A 24,006-nucleotide genomic window follows, 5' to 3' on the forward strand; every position below is an offset into this window, starting at 1 on the left:
GGTGAGCATAGCTTCACCCATGGGGCTGTAGCAAGACACACCCATGCCCGAGACACCTACCCTCGAACCTAAGAAGGGTGGGGAAAGCTCTGCCACATTTCTGTGACTGAGCGCCTCAGCACCCAGCCGGGGAGTGTGACCCAGTCATGTGCAAGTTGGTCTCCCATACCTGTCTCTAAGTAAAATATAAAAAGGGCTGTGTCTGTGGCTCAGTGGGTACCAAAAGAAAAAAAAAAAAAGGTTTCTAGAATATAGGGAGAGTTGAGATGGAAACAGAGGATATATAGAGCCCAGGAAGGTCATACTGTCAGGGGGTGACCTGGGAATCCTAGGCCTCCTGTGATTGAATAAATGAGGATAAAGGTCTTAATGACATCAGTCATGACCTCAAGGTAGAAAAAGGTGAAGAAGCTGGAGTGTTGGGAGGTCAGGGCCCTGCACCCCCTCTTCTCTCCTGCTAATGGATGTGTGGAAGCCTGGGGAGGTGGGTCTTACATGGTGTGCTTGGGGGTCCCTCTTAACCCTTGCCAAGAGGTTAAGAAATGTTGAGAATTCTGTGTGGTTCATTGCATAAGGTAGGCACCTCAGAGCTCCTAGACTGAAATGGGTCAGACTAATTATATTGACCTGGAAAAATATTTATGATCAAGTTAAAAGCAAGTTTCAAAAAATGTGTACCTGGGATGGGTGGCAACATACCAACAACTGGCAGATCTAGGTGAAGGCTGTCTGGGTGCTCTATGTTTTTTTAATTTAATTTTTTTGTCATTGTAGAGGGACATCATGCCTTCATTTGTTTATTTTTATGTGGTGCTAAGGATCAAACCCAGTGCCTCACACATGCTGAGCAAGTTCTCTGCCACTGAGCTTCAGCCCCAGCCCCTCTGGGTGTTGATTAAACACTTTCTACTTTCTGATGGGGTCAAAATGTTGACAATAATACAAAAGAATGTTGCAGAGCAGTATATACATAATGGTGTTTATGGAAGTAGATGTTTATATGCATAAATGCAGACCTATGTTATAATCCTAGAATCTAGCCCTGACGACAGTTCCCTACAGGGATTTGATAGAAGGGCTTCGACTTCCCATCTATTGGAATCTATTCCAATCATTTTAAGCAGTAGGGTACAATAGTGATGTCTACATTTCAAAGATTTTCCCTCTATTTAGAAGATAAAAATCAGTGCAAGGTGATGAGCTCTATTTGGCCCATAGTGATATCCTCACATATTTCTAGACATATCTGTTATTTTTTTTAAAGATTGCTTTTTTGGTCAATTGACCTTTATTTTATTTATTTATATGCGGTGCTAAGAATCAAACCCAGGTCCTCACCTTTGCTAAGCCAGTGCTGTACCACTGAGCCATAGCCCCAGACCTGTTAATAACATCTGAGGACAGTTTTGTGCCCTATTTCTACCTACATTCTGTCTCATCCTCACAGGGGTCATTTGTATCTGAAAAACCCTTCTAGGATGAGTTCTCCTCAGTCAACAGTCATTACCATTCTTATTGCCTAAACTAAGCTCATAGATCCTTAAACACTACAAGTCTATTAAAATGGCTGCAGTTATGTAATTAATATCAGCTGATGAAGTGTGGTGTCAGGTGGGATCTCTTAACTACCGAGTGGCTGCTTTCACAGCTGTAGAGAATACTTGATACTGTGCGGGCAAACAGCACATATTTGACTTTCATTGTTCACAGAGGGATCCTTTCATACAAGTGTATTTAAAAAAAAAATAGAAACAATGCAGGAAGTGTCAGGCTGTTATTGGTATAAATTACAGATGCTTTGAGACAACCTAACATTCCCAACTACAACTACAGAGGTGACCATGGGTGCAACTGTTTTCCTTAGTTATTTACTCTCAAGGCCCTAAAAAATCCAGATTGAGCTCTGTGTGTGCGTGCCCGTGGTGTGTACGTGTACACGCATGTGCATGCAATACTTGGGATTGAATACAGGAGCATTTTACATCTAAGTTACATTCCCAGCCCTTTTTAAAATTTAATTTTTTGTGACAGGTCTCTCACTAAGCTGTTCAGCCTGACCTTGAACTTGAGATCTTTCTGTCTCAACCTCCCAAGTAGCTGGGATTATAGTCATGTACCACCATGCCTGCTGTAACTTAAAAAAAAAAAAAAAATGTCTTGGAGGCTGGGGTGTAACTCAGCGGTAGAGTGCTAGCATGTGTGAAGCCCTAGATTCATTCTTAGCACAAGAAAAGTAAGAACTTTTAAATAAAAAGGCGCCTTGTAATTCCCATAAACAAAAAGTGGTTTTAGATGAAACTTGGCAAAGACAGGTTCTTGTAGCACAGCCTATCTCAGGATTTGACTGTATTTCACTTAATCCTTCCACAAGCTTTGGAGGCAGCGTCCCAAGAGAGGGCGGTTTGCACAACACTCAGCTAGAAGACCTTTCAAGGTTCAACATCTTCCTGTCTGACAGCACAGTCCACGCCCACTACACTTGGCTCTCTGGCCTGTTCTTATTCTGATATTTTAACTTTGTACATTTTCTTTCCATTTTCATAATAGGTTTGTTTGTTTATTATCCAGGCTGTCCCAATTTCCTGGGCTCAAGCCTGCTTTTTATGTTAGCCTCCCAAGTAGCCGGGCACCGCCATGCCCAGATTATTTCCATAGATACCCGTTTTATAAGAGAAGTATTCAAATATTTTAGTTTGTTCACATTGATTCATGCCTTTATAAGTTGAAGCTGGTGTGGATAAACCTAGTTGGCATCATTCTGCTACTGGTCAACCCAAGGACTAGTCAAGTGGGGAGCAAGTCAAGGGCACCTCAGGCAGGAGGTACAAATCTTGCAAAGACAGAGGCCCTCAAGGTGGGGGATTTGGTGGGAGGCTGTCCCGAGATGGGGATTTAGGAGAAAGAAATCCTGAATCTTTCTACATTGAGATGTAGAAAGCACAGCTGGCCCATGCCCTCATAAAATGAGGGAGATATGCAAGTGCAGGGAAAACTGTGCTGTGAAAATTTGCAACTCCACCCTGGATCCACCTCCAATGCAGCCCCCGACGCAGCTCTTCCATAAATATTGGACCCTCAGCCCAAGTTAGGCTGCTTCTCATTGAGACAGCCTGTGTTCTCCTTGAATGCATGTCTACCTTCCTAAAAACCCTCTATCTATGCCTTTGCCTGGCTCATGCTGAAATTCTTTTCCATTATGTATGCCAAGAACCCTGCTGGTCCCAAGTTGAGTTCCTTGTCTCCTCTGGGAACTCTTGGACCCTTCTCTGGAGACATCACTTCTCCCTTGACAAGGCCATCACTGAGGCAGCAGGTGGCGTTTGAACAGGCTGATGATCTCAGGAACCCAGCATGGCCTGCAGGGAGGGGGATGGGGCCCAGATGTGAGCAGAGGTTGGTCCTTGACTTCCAGACAGATGTGGGTGTCCCTCCACACTAGGAGCATGCACAGAAGGGAACAGGGAGGCTTGCAGCCAGTTATGTTGACAAAAAATGCAAACTTTGTTTGGGATGCACACACAGCAGACCAGGGGCACAGCTGAAACTGGCTGTGTTCAGCTGGGTTGGCTGTCCCGTGGTCTCAGGAAGTCAAATGCCAATAACCCGTCACCACATACCCACAGTAACCACAGCACTGTCCTGATGCACTATCTCTGCTAGTAGTCAGGTGACCCATGAGGTAAGCTCACTGTTCTTTTTATAAATGAAGTGACTGAGGTTCATAGAAGTTAAAGACTCTCATGGTGCACAAAGTGATACAAAACCAACTCTAAAACTAGAAAAATTTAAGGTTGTAATTGAGCAATCACTGAAAAAGAGAAAGAGGTTTGTCTAGAATTCCAGTAGATAAATTAGTGGAACTCTTTTTTGGGGGGCAAGGGGAACTGGGAATTGAACTCAGGGGTGTTCTACCACTAAGCTACATCCCCAGTCCTTTTTATTTATTGAGACAGGGTCTCACTAAGTTGCTTAGGGCCTTGCTAAGTTACCAAGACTGTTGGGGATATAGCTCAGTTGGTAGAGAGTTTGCCTTACATGCACAAGGCCCTGGGTTCAATCCCCAGCACCACCAGGGGGGGAAAAAAAAGTTACTAAAACTGGCTTTGAATCTACAATTCTCCTGTTTTAGCTTCCCAAGTTGCTGGGATTACAGGTGTGTGCCACCGCGCCTGGCAAATTACAGGAACTCTTAATTTTTTTTTTTTTTAAGCACAGCACTGGGGGTCAAAACATTAACTCAAGGTGATACAACTTACTTAGGCAAAGTGGACTTCAAGACCTATTACCAGAGATAAAGGGTAATCACAATAAGGGGTCAATCCATTGAAGTACACCCCCAGACCTAACCTTTTTTGGTACCAGAGATTGAACCCAGAGGCACTTAACCACTGAACCACATCCTCAGCCCTTAAAAAAAAAAAAAATTGTACTGTGAGACAGCCTCACTAAGTTGCTGAAACTGGCCTCAAACTTGTAATTCTCCTGCCTCAGCCTCCCGAGTTTCTGGGATTACAGGCAGGTACCACAGGCACCTGGCAGCCCTAAACATTTTTAGCCTAGAAGACAGCAAGAAAGATGTACCCAAAAGGCATCAAGATGACATGAACAAATAGAAAATAAAAAGTGACAAATCTAAAATTGAACAATACCAGCTGGGCATAGTGGTCCACGCCATGTAGTTCTACCTACTGAGGCGGGAGGATCCCTTGAGCTCACCAGCAAAGCAAGACCCCACCTCAAAACAAAACACCACAACCAAAGACCCAACTGAATCATATTAAACTGTCAAATAAAAAGACTAAGCCATATGCACTAGAAGAGTCACACTTTAAATATAAAGACAGATGAGCGGGAAGCAGGTAGGGAAAACATGCCACACAACCTGGAAACATTGAGCCTGGTGATTCAACTCAGGCAAAGTGAAATTCCAGACCTATAACCAGAGATAAAGGGTCGTTACAATAAGGGGTCAATTCAGGAAGACGTAAGTGAGCACGTGCCTGATAAAAACTTCAGTGTAGACAAAGCAGAAATGGGATGGCAAAACCCCAAGCATTGGAAAGCTACTACCCTCTAAGCAATTGACACAACAAAAATTCGATGCAGAAGAATGAACAGCACTACTTGTACTCTATCAGACTCAGACTTGAGCTTGCCTCAGAATCACCTGGAAGGTTTGTTAAAACTTCATTTCTGAATCCCTAGGTCTGGGTGCAACCTAAGAATTTGCATTAGTAGTATGTTCGCAGGGGCTTCTGCTGTATTTGGTGGAGGACTCCCACACCTCGAGAGCCCCACAGTGATCAAGTCCCCTGCTTCTCTCCTGAAGCAGCTCCTGCCTCATAAGGTCTGCCATGTAGCCTGGGCCCCATCAAGTTAACAGGTGAGAGCAATGAATGGGAAGATCCGTTCCTGAGGCACATGCAGGAGGAAGCATCTGAGGAGGCAGAGGAGGGGTGTCACAGAAGGCCAGATTTTTTTTTTTATTGAGGCAATCTCGCCTGCCAGTCACCTGTTTCTGGTTTCTTTTGATTGTGAGATTGAGTGGTCCCGTGCATGTCTTTGGCCCCGGGTTGCCACATTCTTAAGCATCTGCATAATTCTACCTTGCCTGCCTCGTGCTCGTTAGGGTAATTGCATCCACTAGCCCATTAGCCCAGGCTCCCAGCACCCATGTTGCCCTCTGCACCCTGGTCTGCAGCCGCATCTCCCACCATCACCTTGGCCTGTGCAGGAGGACATCCAAAAAGCTCTTAGCCATACAGGTGGCCCCTCACCAGCACATTCCTTCCTGCCTTTCCATCAGACGTGGTACAGCCACTCCACCATGCTCACCACTGAGCCTGTTAACCCCTCTTCCACCACCTGCAGCAATCCTGGCATTTCTACCTCACTTAGTGTGCTCCGTTGCTTTGTCCACGCTTCTAGGAGTCGTTTGGCAGCACAGGGGCAACCTCTGGGGTCCCCAGCGAGGTGTTAAATCCTATGTCCCGAAATAGCGTTCCCAAACAAGTGAACTCTCCCTCATCCAGTTTAAGAGCTTGCCCCTGTGACCCAGTACTCGCACCGGGTTCAAATCATCCACTCCTCGACACCAACAGCACCCGTGGACCGGTCCTGCAGCTCCCTCTGGTAATAGTCCCTCTCCTCTCTCCCCAGCCCTGAACCCCATCACGGCCAGCAGCAGAGGTGGGGGCAGACTGGGGCTGGGTGTCTTCTGGAGGGAAGGCTGTGGATCACCTTCCGAGGAGGGGGAAGGGCCAGCTCCTGATGGGGAAGAGGAGGCCACCTCCATGAACTCAAGGATTCGGAGTTCACGATATTGGGGTGCATCAACCCAGAAGTCTGCTTGGCATATGCCAGGCTCTGCCCTGGGCATAGCTGACCCTTCTCAGTTGAGGTTAAGCCTCTCACGTGTGCAACTGTTCTTACAAATAAATCCCATCCACAGCTTTAGCTCTGAATGGGATTTATTTGTAAGCTTCAGTGCTCCCGGAGGCTCCCAGCTCCCATACATGGTTATAATTATAATTATAGCCTATTAATCACTCAGCTTTTTTATTTTTCCAAAGTCTTTTTGTGTTTAGCAACCATTACCTGATTTCACCATCCTTAGGGTTATTCTGGGCCCCTGTATTTCCCAGGCTCCTGATTACATAGAACCTGCTGATGAATTCTCTTCCACTAGAATACCAGGCAGTTCAGGCTATCTGTGCTCCCCCCACGAGCAGTAAGGGGGTCCTCAGTGTGGGCAGGTTGCCAACAACCCTAGCAGATGCTTTCTGCCCCAGCTCGCAGCTCCTACAGCCAATCAGGAACTCCCCAGGACACAGCTCTGAGACCAAGAGGAGTAGGGAAGGACGTGTATCAGGGAGTGCCCCGGGAGCCTTACCTGTGTCAGGGAAGCCGCATGAGCAGAGTTGAGCCTCAGCAGTGTCCCAACTGAGAGTGAAGCAACTAGGCCTTTAAATGCCCCGCTGACCAATCAGGACAAGGCTCTTGAGTCCAGGATGGGTCTCTGAAAACTGAGATTAGATCAGGTGAGACTCCTGATTACACTCAGGACTTTTTGCTTAACTGTGCTTTTCAGTTTAATACCTAATTGGAAAACTTTTAGGTCTATTTGAAATAATTTGGGTAGATGATTCTACTTTTTCAACTGCAAATCTTATTACGCTTTAAATACAGATCAAGTATTTCTGACAAAAACCTTCTGAAGGGAGATGTGTTGTAAATGCAAATTATATATTGGATTTCAAAGACTGCATAAAATGTAAAATACATCACTAATAATTTTAAAATGTTGACTACATGCTGAAATGATAAATTCTTGCATATATTGGGTAAATATATTATTGAAATTAATACACCTTTTTTGTGTTTTTTTTTTTTTTTTGAAAACAGCGCTGGGTTAGAAGAGAGAAGCAAACCTGGCTTGCAATTTTCATATTGGCCACCAGGGGACGACCTTATCCCAGGACTGTCCTTTCCAGATTCCCAGAAGGTTCACGCAGGTTGGTTGACAAGAGGCAGGTCTTATGAGCAAGTGAAAAAGTAACTCCACTCGTGTTACGTGTTACCTCCCGTTCATTTGTATCTGAATGGTTTTTGATATAATATATCTCCTTTGTTCCCTGTGTTTAAGAGTAGTTCTTTCCCACTGAGCTGGGAGTTTCCTTAAAACATTAAACTTTTTTTTTTTTTTTTTTTTTTTGGCGGTGCAGCCATAGAACCCACAACTTCATGCATGCCAGGAAGCCCTCTACCACAGAATCATGCCCCAGTCCCCAATCCCTGGCCCCCTTAATATTTTAGATAGTTTATTTCAATTTCTACTTCTCTGCCTAGCCTTTCTCCTTTTGCTTTTCTCATTTCACATGTTTCTTTTCCAAATCAAGCTCAGAACTGGCTCTCTTTCATTGCCCTTAGTAATTAAATTGTACACATAACTGTAGCTGTAACATCCCCCCATCAGGACAGCTACTATTCCACAGAGGAGGATACTTGGACAAACACTACAAGAGAAATGCAGGACCAGCCCAGCTCTCTTGCTGGTATAGAGCGCTGCTGCCTCCACGCGAACAACTTAAAGGGACTTTGGAGGGAGTCACAGAGAACCACAGGAGAAAGATCTGGGAGAGGAAGGCAGGATGTGACCTGTGGTGGTGCTCATGGCCAGGGGCAGGAGGCTGTTGGGTGAGCGGTGAGATGATGGAACAGAAATGAACGGTGAGAAAGCTGTTCTGCGCCTCCCCAGCTCCAGCGCCTTGTGTCAGTGGGTGCTGCCCCAAGCTTGCCTCTGACGGCTAATCCAGGGGCCCACGGGGAAAGGGTTTCTGTGCCAGTGAGGAGCAGGAGGACTGGCAGACCATATCCTTGGCCCCATCCCGTGAGCACAAAATGCAGACTGAAGAAGATTCTCCGTGGGATAAGAAGTGGTTAGTGGCTTTCTGATGCCTGGGCTCTCCAAACTCGGGCTCACCCACAGCTTTCCACAGCCTCAGCCAAGGGATTGACACCGCTAGAGATTTTGGCCTCTTTCCAAAGACCTTATGGGAATAAGTAAAATCACAAGATGTCTGAGAAGCTCGGCTACTTCAAAAGAAAATCCATAAATTGGGATTACAGATTCCCTTAGAAACACAGATACGAGGGGGGAAATGAACCCACATTTAAAACAGGCATAATCAATACTAAACACGATAAAATGTTAGTGGTATCAAGTATGAAGAAGACAGTGGCACACGCCTGTAATCCCAGCAGCTCACAAGTCTGAGGCAGGAGGATAGCAAGTTTGAGGTCAGCTTCATCCACTTAGCGAGACCCTAAGCAATTAAGTGAGACTCTGTCTCAAAATAAAAAATACAAAGGGCTGGGGATGTGACTCAGTGGCTAGGCACACCTGGATTAAATCCCAGGTGCCAAAAAACAAAAAGGAAAGAAACAAGCCCCAGGGCTGGAGGTTGAGCTCAGCGGCAGAGCGTTGCACTTAGCACGTGCAAGGCCCTGGGGGCTCCATCCCTGCGGCACAGCGTGGAATGAAAAAACAGGACAAAATTATAGGCATGAAAACTGGTGATTGAAGTGAGAAATAGAAGAGATTTTTTTGTTTTGTTTTGAGTTACTAGGGTTTGAACCCAGGGGCACTGTACTCCTGAGCTACATCCCCAACTCTCTTTAAAATTATATTTTATTTTGAGACAGGGTCTCATTAAGTTGCCAAGGCTCACCTGGAATTTACAATCCTCCTGCCTCGAATTTCCAAACTGCTGGGATTACAGGTGTATGCCACCACACCAGGCTTTTTGTTTCTCTTTCTGCTTCTTCTGGGAGAGTTAATTGACCTTATAGTCTATTCATTTATGAACTGTATTCATTTTACTATTGATTCCATCTGTTATGTTGTTGCAGGACACGGTGGCACACACCGATAATCCCAGCGCCCAGGAGGCTGAGACAGGAGGATCACAAGTTTGAGGACAGTCTTAGCAACTTAGTGAGACCCTGTCTCAAAATAAAAAATGATTTTTAAAAGGGCTGGGGATGTAGCTCAGTGGTAGAGTGGCCCTGGGATCAAACCCCAGTACTAAAAAAAAAAAAAAAGATATCATTTTCCAGTTGAAGACAGATGGAGATAAATTCCTCAGATTGAAGACAAAATTGAAAAAAAAACAAAAAACTTTGTTTGAAAAAACTCAAGGGCACTGCTGGATGATTCCACTTATGTCAAGTTCCAAAGCTGTCAAAACTGAACTATGGGGGCTGGGTTTCTGGCTCAGTGGTAGAGCACTTGCCTAGCACACATGAGGCACTGGGTTTGATCCCCAGTACCACATAAAAAGACTAAACAAAATAAAGATGATATGTCCATCTACAACTAAAATATACACATATATACTCATATTTAAACAGTGATAAAAAAAAACTCTAGGGGTGGGAGCTGAGGACGCAGAGGGCACATGGGGTCTTCTGGTTTATTTCTGGACCTAATTGCAATGTAAATGTCATTCAAATTGTGGAAAGTCATTGAATTGCACACTTCTGAGCCATGCACCTGTGTTATTCTTCAATAAAGTACACACTAAAGCTGGAGACCATGTACTACAAAGTACCTCAAGAATTAAAAATGAAATCATAATAGAAATAAAAATAGTATTGAATACATTTCAAGGGCTGGGGCTGTAGCTCAGTGGTAGAGCGCTTGCCTAGCATGTGTGAGGCACTAGGTTCAATCCTTAGCACCATATAAATATCAATAAATAAAATAAAGGTATAAAAAAATATAATAATATTATTTTTAAAAATTTAAGAATGACACCAAAGCAGCACAGCCAGAAATATATTAGGAAAGAAAAAAGGCTGAACATGAATGAGCTGACTATCCAAATTAAAATGTTTTAAAAATCACACATGAATAAACATGAAGAAATTAGTAAGCCAGCATTACCCGATACCAAAGCCTGATAAAACATCGCAAGAAAGAAAAGTTAATGCCAACATCCCTCATAAATATGAATGCAGAAATCTTCAATAAGATACCAGCAAACCGAATCCAAAAATAAATTAAAAAGATTATATACTATGACCAAGAGGAATTTATCCCAAGCATGCAAGGGTGATTCAACATGAGAAAATCAATCAGTGTAATATACCACGTTAATAGAATGCAGGGGGAAAAAAAAATCACATGATCATCTCAATTGATGCAGAAAATAACTTGGAGAAAATCCAACATCATTTCATAATAATAATAAAATAAAAAAGGCATTTAGAAAAGCAGGAATAGAAGGGAACTTCTTTAACACGATAAAGGGCACTTGTTAAAAAAGAAATACCCTGGGGGCTGGGGTTGTGGCTCAGTGGAGAGCACTTATCCTAGCGTGTGTGAGGCACTGGATTCGATTCTCAGCACCACATAGAAATAAATAAAGGCCCATCAGTAACTAATAAAAATATTTAAAGAAAAAAGAAAATATGCCAGATGTGGTGGCACCTACCTATAGCCTGTAATCCCAGTGGCTTGGGAGGCTGAGGCAGGAGGATCACAAGTTCAAAGCCAGCCCCAGCAATTTAGCATAATCCTGTTCCTAATAAATAAAAAGGGGGTAGGGGGACTGGGGATGTGGTTCAGTGGTTCAGTGCCCCTGGGTTGAATCCCTGGTACCAAAATGAATAAATAAATCCCCACAGAGAACATCATGCTCAGTGGTGAAGGGCTGGGCCACAGCCCAGTAGCAGAGCCTGGCCTGGCTTGCACGAGGTCCTGAGTTCCATCCCAGCCCTGCAGACATAGTAATGAACTTCAGTGGTTCTGAGGTCCTAGGAGAAAAACTCCTATTTTATATCACCCGAATCCCTGATGAGGTAGAATTGATCTGAAGATGCTAGTGCCAATCACAGGTTTTCAGAAGCATAAAGAGGTCTCTGTGAAGGAAGATGAAACCATACAGAGTTCCCAATCACCTCTAGAAGTTTTATCATATAGTGCCCAGAACTCAATTAAAAAAAAAAATAGCTCTACATGTGGATCAGAGCATGTGCAAACCTCAAGAGAACAACAAGGAAGCAGACCCACAGGACACGTGGATAAGACTGAAGTATCAGCCAAACTCAGGGATGCATGCCTGTAATTGGAGCGGCTCTGGAGGCTGAGGCAAGAGAATCACAAGTTCAAAGCCAGCCTTAGCAATGGAGAGGTGCTAAGCAACTCAAAAAGACCCTGTCTCTAAATAAAATACAAAATAGGGCTGAGGATGTGGCTCAGTGGCCAAGGACCCCTGAACTCAATCCCTGGTACCTCCACAACCCCTCCCCCCAAAAAGACTGAAATTTCAGCAGAGAACTCAGAAGTGTTTTAGAAGACTCAAAAGGAAATTTTAAAGAGAAAGCTACAGTAACTGGGCTGGGGAGATAGCTCAGTTGGTAGAGTGTTTGCCTTGCATGCACAAGGCCCTGGGTTCAATCTCCAGCAATTAAAAAAAAAGAAAGAAAGCTACAGTAACGAACATTATTAGCTAAATGATTGGGTTTAAGAGATGAAGGAAAAATTAGTACAGTGGAAAAAAATCCAATCTGAAATAGGAATGAAAAATACAAAACACAACAAAAGAGTCACCTGGGAGAGAGAGAAAAGTCTAGCAGAGGTTTGTTAGTTTCCTGAGATTGTTACAACAAATGACCCCAAACCAAGAGGCTTCGAACAACAGAGATTCATTCCCTCACAGTTCTGGGGCCTGGGAGTCCGTCGTGAATCCCACTGTGCTGAAGTTAAGGTGTTAACAGGGCCCCACTCCCACCTGTCGCCTCTCCAGCTTCTGGTGGTTGCAACATGCCAGTCTCCACTTCACCCCTTCGCGTCTCCGTTCCTCCAAGTACAATCTCCTGTGGCTCTCTCGGGACACTTGTAATTGGACTCAGGACCCACTTGGATAATCCAGAAACGCTTCCCACATGGAGATTTGCGACACATTCACGTATGCAGAGGCCCCTTTTCCTCATGAGACAGCAGGCATGACGTCATACGTCATTGGGTGGCCGTGACTCAGCCTGTTACAATGTGTATGACTACCGTTCCTGAAGATGGAGGGAAGGGGCAAAAGCAGTATTTGGAAAGATGACAGCTGAGAAATTTCCAAAACGGTTTTTTGATCCACAATTTCAAGAGTCTCCAAGAACCCCAAGCAGGATAAATTGAACGAAAAACCCCAAATCATGGTAAAACTGCTGAAACCAAATCTACAGTCTTAAAAGCATCTAAAGAAAAATTATAAAAACCCTTTAAAAAAGGATGCTAATTCACAAAAAGCGGGGGGCACTAGAGAAGAATAGCATTACCTTTGATTAGGTAGAGGGAAGGGAGGGGAGGGGAGGGGAGGGGATGTGGGGACAGGAAAGATAGTAGAATGAACCAGACATTATTACTGTATGTATCTATGTGACTGCATGACCAATGTGATTCTGCAACATGTGCACTCAGAAAAATGAGAAATTATATCCCATCTATCTATGATAAGTCAAAGTGCATAAATGCATTCTACTGTCATGTATAACTAATTAAAACAAATACAAAAGTTAAAATGGTTAAAAAAAAAACAGGAACAATAAAGACCTGCAGGCACTGACAGGAGCTGGGGTACCTTGTCATGGTGAGGCAGCAACAAAGGACCCTGTGGACCCCGATAAACATCTGGAGAGCTACTGGAGAAGCTCTGCTGGCCAAAGAAGGGACCCTGTGAGCTTCAATAGGCTATTACAATGGATCACAATCCTCAAGCGTGTCTAGATCCCCAAGTTCATGATTCTAAAATACAAAAACAAAACCAATTGTATCACCGTTGGAGGAGGGTGGGGAACAAAATCGCTATCTTAAAAACTGGTAAAGGACACAGTAGACCTGGTGACACATTCCTGTAATCCCAGTGGCTCAGGAGGCTGAGGCAGGAGGATTGCAAATTCAAAGTCAGCCTCAGCAACTTAGTGAGGGCTTAAGCAACTTAAGGAGAGCCTGTCTCAAAATAAAAAATTAAAAAAAAAGACTTTAACTCAGTGGTGCTTAAAAAAGTCATAAAGAGCAGGTGTCGTGGTACACACCTGAAACCCCAGCTACCTCAAGGCAGGAGAATCACAAATTTGAGGACTCCTGGACAACTTAGAGAGAACATGTCTCAAAGTTTTTGAAAAGACTACAGATACAGTTCCATGGTAGGGTGCCTGCCTAGCCTGTGTGAGGCCCTGGGTTCAATTCACAGCAACACACACCCACACACACACACAAATGGTAAAGGGAAAGGTAAAATTTTTCCCTGTGTGTTCTATGTGAATAGTGTCACTGGGACTTAAGTGATATACTGGGGAGGTATCTTCATGGAAATATACTCCAGGTAATAATGAGGAGAAATGTTGACAAGGGACACCACCAATCTGCATCTCCTTAAAGAACTGATGGCATTGGGCTTCACGGTTGGCTAACCTCAGAGAGAGAGAGAGAGAGAGAGAGAGAGAGAGAGAGAGAGAGAGAGCCAGTCCTTCCACCGCCTGAGGAAAGAGCCAGCTCTGCTGCAGCCGTGCGAAGGGTTATGCGGAGGGCGATCAGACCTCTAGGACAGCAGAGCCAACGCTCAGTGCTGTCCTCGCTAGCAGCAGGGTGTGTGTGCCGAGGCCGGGGTCTGAAGGGACACTGGGTAGGGAGAGGCTGTGGGCAGAGAAAGTGGCTGGAGCCTTGGCAGAGGCAGAAGGGCTGCTGCCTTCCAGAAAGCTGCATGGGTCCAGCTGGCTCCAGGAGGCAGGGCTTGAGGCTGACCTGCAGTGGAGTCCAGAGCAGGGAGGAGATAAAGACCTCAGCTTCCTAAGGAGAAGGGGTTGCCAGGACACCTGCACTGGATAGGGAACAGGAACGCCATCCCTTGGGGGGCAACATGGACAACCCCATTCCCATGTCCCCTGGGTCACAGAAAGACACACATGGTCAGTGTTTCTGATTAGATCAATTTATTGGAAATCACTGGAGTGAGAATGGCCAGAACCATGGTTCAGTTGGCCGCCAGGATCTCCTGAACCCAGGGCATGAGCGCAGTGACACGGGCATACACAGCAGGGGTGGAGGTGGAGCAGGTGCCGCTGCCCCAGGACACGATGCCCACCAGAGTCCAGGCTCCATTCTTCTGGCAGACCAGAGGGCCCCCAGAGTCGCCCTGGAGGAGAGAGAAGGAACTTGTCTCCAAGCCTGACAGGGGTGCCTGGCTATGGGAGACCAACCTTGTACATGACTGAGTCACACTCCCCGGCTGGGTGCTGAGGCGCTCAGTCACAGAAATGTGGCAGAGCTTTCCCCACCCTTCTTGGGTGCGAAGGTCGGTGTCTCATGCATGGGTGTGTCTTGCTACAGCCCCATGGGTGAAGCTAGGCTCACCTGTTCCTTTGTAATATAACCCCTTGCCCTGTTTAGGATAGAATCTTCCATGGAAGTGCCTTGTGTGTGTCCCCTCCTCTTACTGTGCCCTTAGGTGTGGCCTACCCAGGTGTCCATCAACCTGCTGACAGTGGACATCATGAAGATAGACTCAGCCCCCTGAAACCTGACCCCTTGCCTCATTTGAATAGCTTCTCCTCAATAAAAGGGGTCAGCGCATGTTCTCGCTCTCTCTCTTCCTGCGGACCCTTAAGGTCAGAGGAGCCGTCACAGCGACCCCAAAGAGAAAGGTAATTATGTCTCTTGTGTGGTTCTTTTGCGCAGCCCAGTTAGCCCAGTTTACCTGCAGTGACCCCTGAGCCTTTTAGTTGTGAGAACAGAAACCCAGCACCTGGCCCACTGGAACCCGGGGAGCGGGCAGGGAAACGACTTTTGTGGGCACAGTGATCATGACCGAACTGCGCACATCTGGACTGGTGGCAGTCCAGCTCTGCTCCTGGAGGAGCCTGGCCATTGTCTGAAGCCAGCTGGCTCCTCCAGCTCACAGAGCCCAAGTAGGGACTGGATTCCCGTGGGCAGCACAGCACCAGGCCTGGCCAGGGGACCCTCCTTGGGCATCTTTTAGCATCAGTCTGGCCTTCTGGTGGGCACTGGGGAAGGTGAGGGTAAGCAGAGAAGGGCAGAGGGGAGTGGGCAGCTCGGGCCTCTGGGGAGAGAGGAGAGCTGTGGCCCTCCTGGCCTGACCAGGTCTGGGCTCTGTCAGGGAGTGGACAGCACTGAGTGGCCGTACCATGCAGGAGGAGACGCCGCTGGCCCCAGCACAGATCATCACATCAGTGATCTTGCTGCCCCAGGACTTCTTGCAGTCAGCAGTGGACACCAGAGGCAGGACTGCCTGCTGCAGCTTGTCAGGGGTCTTGTTGGCTGCAGAGACAAGAGAAGGCAGAGTTAGGGACCCTCAGCCCCACCAGCCACGGAGAACGGGGGACCAGGAAAGTTCCTGATCCTTAAAATCAGCTGTGGGCACAGCGCCTTTCAGGTCCAAACTGTCCAGCCCTGGGGCCTCTGCTCGGCAGCCACTGTGGGCAGGCAGCATGAGGGGCCCCTTCTTCCTTCCCAGGGAAGGAGTAGACTTCCTTGAAGGGGACACCTGCAACCTGCCACTCTCAGAGAGGGCCAGGAAGCACCTCCCTCCTCCCCTCCTTGGCCGCTTCTGTCTGGCAGCAGAACTGGGGACTCTGGAGGGAGAAAATCGAGTGATAAGCTGAGAGGTGGCTCGGGGCAGGTGAGCCAGGCTTCCTTCTCAGGACTCTGAACAGACCTGGGCATTGAACTCCTAGCCATACGGGGGAACTGGACACTCCCTGCCTGAGCCAGACAGACGCCCACACTGGACACGTCCCCTGTGGGTCCCACACGGGCCTGTGAGGCCTCCCTACTTGTGCCTAGGTTTAGGGGCTTTCTGATCAAGCATATCACTATTTCACCCTTTTACCTTCATTTTTATTTGCATTTGGTCGGTCTTAAATTTTTAACTCATTTGGACATTTTATAGATTTTTAATAAAGGAATGGGAAGATTTACGAATGTTGGGATTTAGACAAAAAAAAAAAAAGCCAGATAAGGCCCAGCTGGAGACTCCCACTGGTCAGGCAGCCCCAATGCCAGGGACAGCACCTGCTGGGCAAAGGCAGGTCACACTTACCATTGTACTTGGTCTTGCCCCAGCCGGTGGTGACACACTGTGTCCCAGCAGGGAAATTGTCATTAGCGTCAGGCAGGCACACAGCAGACACAGTCTGGGAGAAGCGGGCAGGCGTGGCCAGCTTCAGCAGGGTGATGTCATTGCGGACAGTCAGCAGGCTGAACTTGGGGTTCTTGAAAACCTGTGGGCGAGGACCAGACAGGTGAGGCCCGTGAGTGCTCAGGGTCTGCGGGTTTCCAGGAGACAGCCTCTTTCTGGTGGCCCTTCAGGACAGCAGACCCACAGGAGCCAGGAAAAAGGATTCTGGGGCCATCCCAGCCCCACCGCGTTCCCTTCCTGTGCCAGCTCCCCTGCCCCTGAGCTGGGCCCCTGCCCTGTCCAGCAGGCCTGTGTACCTTTGCGATCTTGATGACCTGGATGTTCTCCTTATCAGAGCCCTGGTCAAACTCTCCAGCCACCACCAGGTCGGTTGTCCTAAGCAATGAGACATGGAGGGTTGAGGACAGGGAGTGGGCCCTGTGCCCTGCCTCACCCTGACTGGAGCTGGTAGCAGAATCCCGAGGCTTCCCAGTGCTCACTTGACTCCGCAGTGGGCAGCGGTGACCACCCAGTTCTCGCTGATGAGGGAGCCCCCGCAGAAGTGGAAGCCGGTTTTGTCCTGGTGAGGAAGAAGATGAGAGTCACTACTCCCACCTGGGCTGCAGCCTGTACCCCCAGCCCGGCCAGCACCCCAGAGTGCCCCTCTCACCTGCAGGGACACCTGCCAGGGCCAGGAACCAGGGATAGCATCCTCTCCGTTGACGATCCTCGACAGGCCACTCAGCACGGGGTGGATGGCAGGTACCCCGCAGCCTGAGGGGGCCATAAGGGAGCCAGGTGAAGGGCTTTAGCTGGGATTCAATCTGACCTAAACTGCCCATTTTGCAGAATTCCTGATTCCTACTTCAACCCCCGAGTCCAGCTCAGGACCCCACAGAACAGTACCACCTCCTCTGGAAAATTCCCCTAGCTTCCCTCCAACCTCCTGGCTCAAGAGTCCCCCACCCACAGGCTGCCAATCTCAGTCATGCTTCCAGGGATGCAGATGGACATGGCTGTCCCCACCCAGACCTGCCCTGCCAGAAGGAAAAAATGGGCTGGGCCATCAGACTGCCTGGGCTCCACCTCTAGGTCCCCCTTCTTCTCTGTAGACCTTAGACCAGTCAAGGCTGCATTCCAAAATCAGTTTTCTCAGCTGTTAAATGGAGAGAACAATTCAGCTTCCCAGGTCAAAGCTTTGCTGTTAGATTATTGGGAGCAGGGGATGTCATACCCCCTACTTGAGAGGCTTAGGCAGGAAGATTGCAAGTTTGAGGCCAGCCTCTGCAACTTAACAAGACCCTGACTCAAAAAATAAAAAGGACTGCGCATGTAGCTCAATGGTAGAGCAACCCTGGGTTCATTCCTCAATAAAACAAAGAAATAAATAAAAACATCTTAGCAGGGTGCTGAGCTAAGTGGTACACAGCTATAATCCCAGCCACTTGGAAGGCCAAGGCAGGAGATTGCTTAGAGCCTAGCAGTTTAGGGGCAGCCTCAAGAGAAAACCAAAACCTTCCAAAAATAAAATAAAAACAATTAACAAAAGAAGATGTAATACCTGAAGCAAACCTACAAAAAGGTAAGAACTGCTAAATCCTGACAGTAGAGATGGTGATGCCATTTTCTTTTTATCATCTCTTTTCTTCCTCTTTAATAGAAAACACAATGCTCAGCACGTGCCCAGCATGATAAATACGAACACTGTGTGGACGCCAGGGAGGTCTGCAGCCCTCACCCCGCCCACAGCACCCCAGCTGAGCCCCTTCTGGGCCACAGACCGTGGCTGGGTGTAGGTTTGTCTTTTCCCCTACTGAGCAGGGTGGGAGGGCTCAGAAAGTCCCCAAAGACCCCTTTCCTCCCTGCAGGTGCCTGTGTCCTGCTCCTGGGGACAGGGAATGGGGCTCAGCCCTGGCTCAGGGTCATGCCCCTCTGGTTCCTCCAATGGGACCCCACTGCAGGGTCCACAAAGGGCTCAGGAACCTCCTCCCTGGCCTCCTCCCAGGCCTGGCCGGTTACTGGGTCCCAACACTCACCGAAGGCGGTCCCCAGGAGGGCGAAGCAGGAGAGAAGCCACAGGGAGGCCATCGTGCTTCAGTCAGGGAAGGTGCCGCCTGCCTGCCCTGGAGCCCCTTTTATGTCGCTGAGGATCTCAAGCTGAGGCCAGTCCCTCTGGCCCTGCCCAACCAGGGAGGCCTAGGAGCCACGCTCCCTGTTATCCAGGGTCCTTGGGCGATAAGTGGGGGCCCAGCTTTCCCACTCCTGGCTCTCATCCTGGAACACCCTGGGAAGAGGACAGCTGCTCCATTCCAAAGCCACCTGCGAGCCTCAGCAACACCCGGCACCCCAGGCGCTGAGGGCAAGACAGTGCCAGGCAGGCGCTCAGCCCCTCAGAGCCAGCTCATGCAGACTTTGACAGAGCAGGGGACTCCGTCACTCCCAGTGTCACCGGTGGGCTTCCCAGCTCCTAATTAAATGCAATCCCATCACAAGGTTCAAAGAAGCCTGACCGGGTAGCCCGGAGGCCCTCAGGATCTCTCCTGCTGCTGGCCCAGGACTATAAACATGGACTTCAGGTTCTCGGTGAAGAGTGTTTCAACAGTGGACACTCAGGGAAAAGCAAAAGGTTGCATGGACACTCGGAATTATCTAGGGGGTTCACCTGTGCCCAGTCCCACCCACAGTCCCCGTGTGGAGAGGACTGAGAAGGAATAGCAGAAACTGGTCCAAGCGAGCAGGACAGTGTCACTGGTCTTTGTAAAGTCAAAGTGTGGATTTGAACTTGAATCAGTTTTGGAGTTGTGTGTTCTCCGTCACGGAGGCCAGTCACAATGCTTAGCATCTGGTTGAAGTGGAACCAGGCCATGAGGGTCCTGCAGGCCCCGGCCCGTGTCTGTGTGGCCCACAGTCCCAGCCTAACTGACACCCAGGCTTTTCTACACCCTAACCACCTGTGGGGCAGCCCAGGGGTGCGGCTCAGTGTCAGCCCTGACTTTGAGCATAAGGAATTCATATAACCCAGGTCCCAGGCCTGGGTTATTTATTGAAATATTAATATTTGAGGGGGGGTTCCCCGTCACTCATTCCAAGTAGATGGCCCACACATTTGTATTTTCCTTCTCCTAGGGACTTTACCAGAGCAGCAAGCCGCAAACAGCCCAGTTAGGTCGACTGTGAGAGCTAACCTCACTGTGAACTTGAAAACAGGAGACGTCTGTCCTGGGAAGGCTCCAGGATGAGGGAGGGGGACAAGCCTTGAACCAGCCTTTGGGGGATCCAAACTGGAAGTGTGGAGCCCCAGGGGGGGTCACAGGGCTGCAGCCAGCCATCACCTCATCTTACTTCCCTGGTGATGTCCTTATGCAACCGTGGTTTGGAACAGCAGAGGCTGGGTTTGAATAACAACCAGGCTTGTACCTTGCTTGTGGTGTTGGCTGCACTTAGAGCCACTGCACTTTAAGACACTGATCTGTGGCTTCGCCATATATAAATACTTCAATATACTTCAATAATAATTATTTATTAATGGAAAGGACAGTTGGGATATGACTCCTCAGAGGCAGGACCTGAATGGAGGGGTTCCTTCATCTACAGAGGCTAGACTCTAGTCAGGTGTCCAGGTTCCAGTGTCTTGGAAGTGCCAGTATTAAGGGACCCATGTCCAGTGCCCCACAGACCCCTCCAATGTCCCAATGTCAGGCAGGCCTGTTACTTCAGCACAACACCCACTCAAGGCCAAACCCAAGGAAGTTGCTGGGTACAGTCGTATCCGAGATCAAGGCCTCCTATTTTTACAAAGCACTTCCCCCAAACCCAGGATGCCTTGGAGAGCCCTACCTGTGGACACCATTCCCTGTGAGAACACGGATCTCCTGAGTACCTCTCTGTAACTGAACTTCTCCCGGCCTTGCTTACTAGAGGCCACATGCGACAGGGCAGTAGTGCAGACTGGGTAGGGCTTCCTGAAATCCCTGGGGCTGGTGGACCCAACCCATGAGCAGGGAATTGCTTCTCCCTAGGAATTTGCAGGAGCGGAGATGGATGCGCTCCAGGAGCCTGTAAGAGGCATAGCTCCAAGCCAGACCAGGAGGGAAGAGTCAGAAATTCTAGGGTAAAAGTGGAACCCAGGAAAATACTCTTTACTGAAAACTTGAGAGACTAAAGATCCATCAATCATCCATTGACTGATGGCTGCTTGTTCGTTGTTAAGCAACAGCCAAGGCAGAGCCATGGCCTGAGGGGAGGTGAGACTGATGTTCTGCTCCACAGTTTTCACGGTCCCTAGCTGACAGCACTCTGCCACCAATGCCTGTGTCTTCCCTGTGCATTAGCACCCAGCAGGGGAGGGGAAAGGGCATGGTGGTACTTCCTTGGGAGGTTCCCCTGGATCAGGCCTGAAAGTGACACACTTTAGGGACCCACATTCCATTGGCTAAGCTCTGCCACATGACTGCATCTGACCCAAGGGACACTGGCCATGGCAGTGGTCTAGCTGGGTGTGGAGGAGGGAGAGACCATTCATTTTGGAAGCTGTTGGCACTCTGGGAGTGGGAGCTGGCGTCCACTTAGCAGCACATGCACTGGGGATGCTGAGAGCTGGCAGGCAGAGAGGAAGTCAGCGGAAACACGGGGTTGCACACAGCACGAGAGGGGACTGTCTTCCAAGTGAGCTGCAGTGGGACCTGCTAGACTGAGGGGGCAAAATGCACCTTTCATGCAGAAAACATTCCCCTCCACCACACCTGGAGCGGGATGAACCCTGGTGGAGAGAGTTTGGGCAAAGAAGCGCTCTTAAATTGCTCCACACGGGGATTGTGGGGTCAACTACTGGCTCTGTGAGAAACGTCCTAATCTCTGGGGTAAACAGTTCCCAAATTCTATGCCCTTTAGAAGTGCCAGTACTAACGGACCCATGCCCAGTGCCCCACAGTCCTCTCCAATGTCCCAATGCCGGGCAGGCCTGTTACTCCGGCAGGGAAATTTCAATAAGGTGACCCTCAGAATGGGGCAAGGGTTCCAAAGCCTCTATTTCGCTATTGAAGGAAAAGGTGGACAATCAGTGGCATGACTTGAATGGTGGCGAAGCCCACATAACAGCAACTTTGCCATCTTAGCCATTTGTAAGCCATTGAACAGTCCAGTGCATGAGGCCCATTCCCAAGAAGGCCATCAGACGTCCACATCAAGATGCAGAGGTGACTTCCCAGACCACAGCGCACGCACAGGGACGCCCTTAACAAAAAGGGAGAAGCTGCTGCCCCCCTGGACCCCTGGGTGAGCTTCAGAAGCGTGGTGACAGGAGCAGGATGAAAGGAGGACCGCGCACGACCATGTCACATGAAGTTCCAGAGCCCATGGACAGAGTCCAGCATTCTGCCCTCCCACCCCGGGGTGGGAGGAAGGAAGGAGAAGGAAGGAGGCGACAGGGCCGGGCACCAGGGACGACCACTCCTCTGCCACCTCTGGCCTGGCTGTGGTCCCGGAGTGGCGCGGACCTCGGACCCCCGCGCAGCCTCGGACGCGCCCCTAACTCCTGGCTTTCCGGGGCTTCTGGGTCTCGGGTGGGGTAGGCGTCGCGAGCGCAGGGCGGGGCCGGTTGCAGGGTCCCCCAAGCCGGAGTCCCGCACCTGCGCCCCGACCCAGATCCCCGCAGCTGCGCGGGTTCCCACGGCCGGCGCCGGAGGTGCAGGCTCCCACTGCCACGTGTCGCAGCGGGCGAGGCTGCAGGGACGGGTCCGGGGCGGGTCGCGGGTCCCACCCCACCTGCTGGGCCCTCTGGGCAGCCGGTCAGGTGGCCCCGCCAGGCCCTTTCTCGGTTGCCCCCTTAACCGCTGAACCCCCCCGCTGCTGTCCCTGGTCTCAGCCCTTCCGCCACCGGGGGCTGCCTCTGCTGTTCCCTCTGAATGACAGCACCTCCTGCAGGGTCCTTTGGTCACTCAGGAAACTCCTAGTTTGTTAAATTGGTGTCCTTTCAGAGTGTCCTAAAGGCCTTGGCCTTTTTGTCTCAATGAAGATAAAATAACTTTTGAGCTGGTGGCCACGCATATTTGACTTATTTATTTTTAATTGACTTTTCCTTGAAGATCCGACCCACCCCATGTGTCTGCCAAAGGCAGGAATTTGGGTTTCTTTTCCTTCTTCTATTCCAGGAGCGGCCTGGCCAGCCTGGCTGACAGGGCGAACTGCAATGTGCACACAGGCCAGGGGACACTGAATCCTGTTCCCCTTCTGCTTTCCCACCGGATACACGTGGCCATGCCTCTCCCATCTTCTAACATGAGTAAAGGGCATGAGCACGCAGTTGGCTCAAGAAAAACCAAGGACTGTTAGGCCTGGTCCTGGTGCTTTCAACATGGATCATGTCCTTCTGTCCCACATAGAAAGGAATCAGAAAAGGTAAGTAAATTGCCTGAGGCTCCACAGCTTCTGACACCAAAACCTGTACTGTGAACAAATACATCATGGTCATTGATGCAATGTCATTTCTTGTGCCCTTTGGGGGCTTGCCCTACACCTGGCAGCCTAAACCCCAAATTTCTCCCTCCCCCCCAGTTCCTACCCTGTGAACCAAACCAGTAGCCAGGTCTACCTGCTGCCTCCACGCCCAGCCTGGTGCCTTGAGCCCAGCCTCCGCCAGCTCTCGTGGGGCAGCTGATGGCCCAGCACCCTGGCTGCTCCATAGTCTCAGTCTTGCCCCAAGTAGCCACATGCCCACCTCCAGGATCCTGTGCACACTGACTCCTGAAGGAGGGGACTTTGCACGGAGTGAATGGCAGCTTGTCCCTCTGAGCCACTCAGCCCAAGTGGCTACCCCAGACCTCCAGCAGAGCCCTCACTGAGCCTTCCTGGCCATTCCCAAGACCAGGTGGTGCGTCCTCAACCCCTGGCCAGTCACTCCTGTGTTCCACACCAGGGGGCAAAAACCTGGTCCCCAAACCTCTCCCCTCTTGACCATACTACCCAGGGGTATTTGAACAACAAATGGACTCAGGTATTTGTGCAAGGTCCTCCAGAACACAAGAGATTAATTTGGGGCTCATATGGTGGGCTTCTGAACGCAACCTCAGAGCAGGGCTGGAGGAGGAAGAATGCAGGTCAAATGTCCCCTTGTTCAGCCCCGGCTTGGCCCTTGGCCCTTGGCCCCACGCTCCACTGTGGACTGCAGCTGCTGCCATCCCAGGGACCCCTGCCAGCCCTGTTCTGTTACATCTTCCCACCAGGGCACACACCCCGGGAAGGGATTATCACTCCAAGGTCTCAGATAACAGCCTGGCGCTCAGGGATATAAAGGGCAGCCCTAGGCAGGTGCGCTCGT

At 49.2% G+C, this 24,006-nt stretch overlaps 1 protein-coding gene and 1 non-coding gene across 2 annotated transcripts; one reads left to right on the forward strand and one right to left on the reverse strand.

Moving 5' to 3' along the window:
• The first annotated feature begins 3,999 nt into the window (after positions 1-3,999).
• Trnav-uac (transfer RNA valine (anticodon UAC)) lies at positions 4,000-4,072 on the forward strand. Its single transcript has one exon. It is a non-coding gene; the product is annotated as a tRNA-Val (tRNA).
• A 10,392-nt stretch (positions 4,073-14,464) lies between these two features.
• LOC124086334 (chymotrypsinogen B) lies at positions 14,465-18,862 on the reverse strand. The gene is made up of 7 exons (XM_046434454.2): positions 18,728-18,862; positions 17,362-17,465; positions 17,192-17,271; positions 17,009-17,087; positions 16,614-16,794; positions 15,699-15,832; positions 14,465-14,690 (listed from the first exon to the last, which is right to left on the reverse strand). The coding sequence occupies exons 1-7, from the start codon at positions 18,777-18,779 to the stop codon at positions 14,529-14,531; spliced, it is 792 nt and encodes a 263-aa protein (XP_046290410.1). The 5' UTR covers positions 18,780-18,862; the 3' UTR covers positions 14,465-14,528.
• Between the last annotated feature and the right edge of the window lie 5,144 nt (positions 18,863-24,006).

Source organism: Marmota monax, unplaced genomic scaffold, assembly GCF_021218885.2.
Source record: "Marmota monax isolate L192 unplaced genomic scaffold, Marmota_monax_Labrador192_F-V1.1 WCK01_AAM20220418_F8-fsc00024, whole genome shotgun sequence".
NCBI classification, from domain to species: Eukaryota; Metazoa; Chordata; class Mammalia; order Rodentia; family Sciuridae; genus Marmota; species Marmota monax.

Coding starts and splice junctions, on each gene's coding strand:
- LOC124086334 (XM_046434454.2), bottom strand. CDS start 18,779: ATGGCCTCCCTGTGGCTTCTCTCCTGCTTCGCCCTCCTGGGGACCGCC. Junction 17,088..17,191: donor GCTGCCCACTGCGGAGTCAA/GTGAGCACTGGG, acceptor CTCATTGCTTAG/GACAACCGACCTGGTGGTGG. Junction 15,833..16,613: donor GGGCAAGACCAAGTACAATG/GTAAGTGTGACC, acceptor TTGTCTCTGCAG/CCAACAAGACCCCTGACAAG.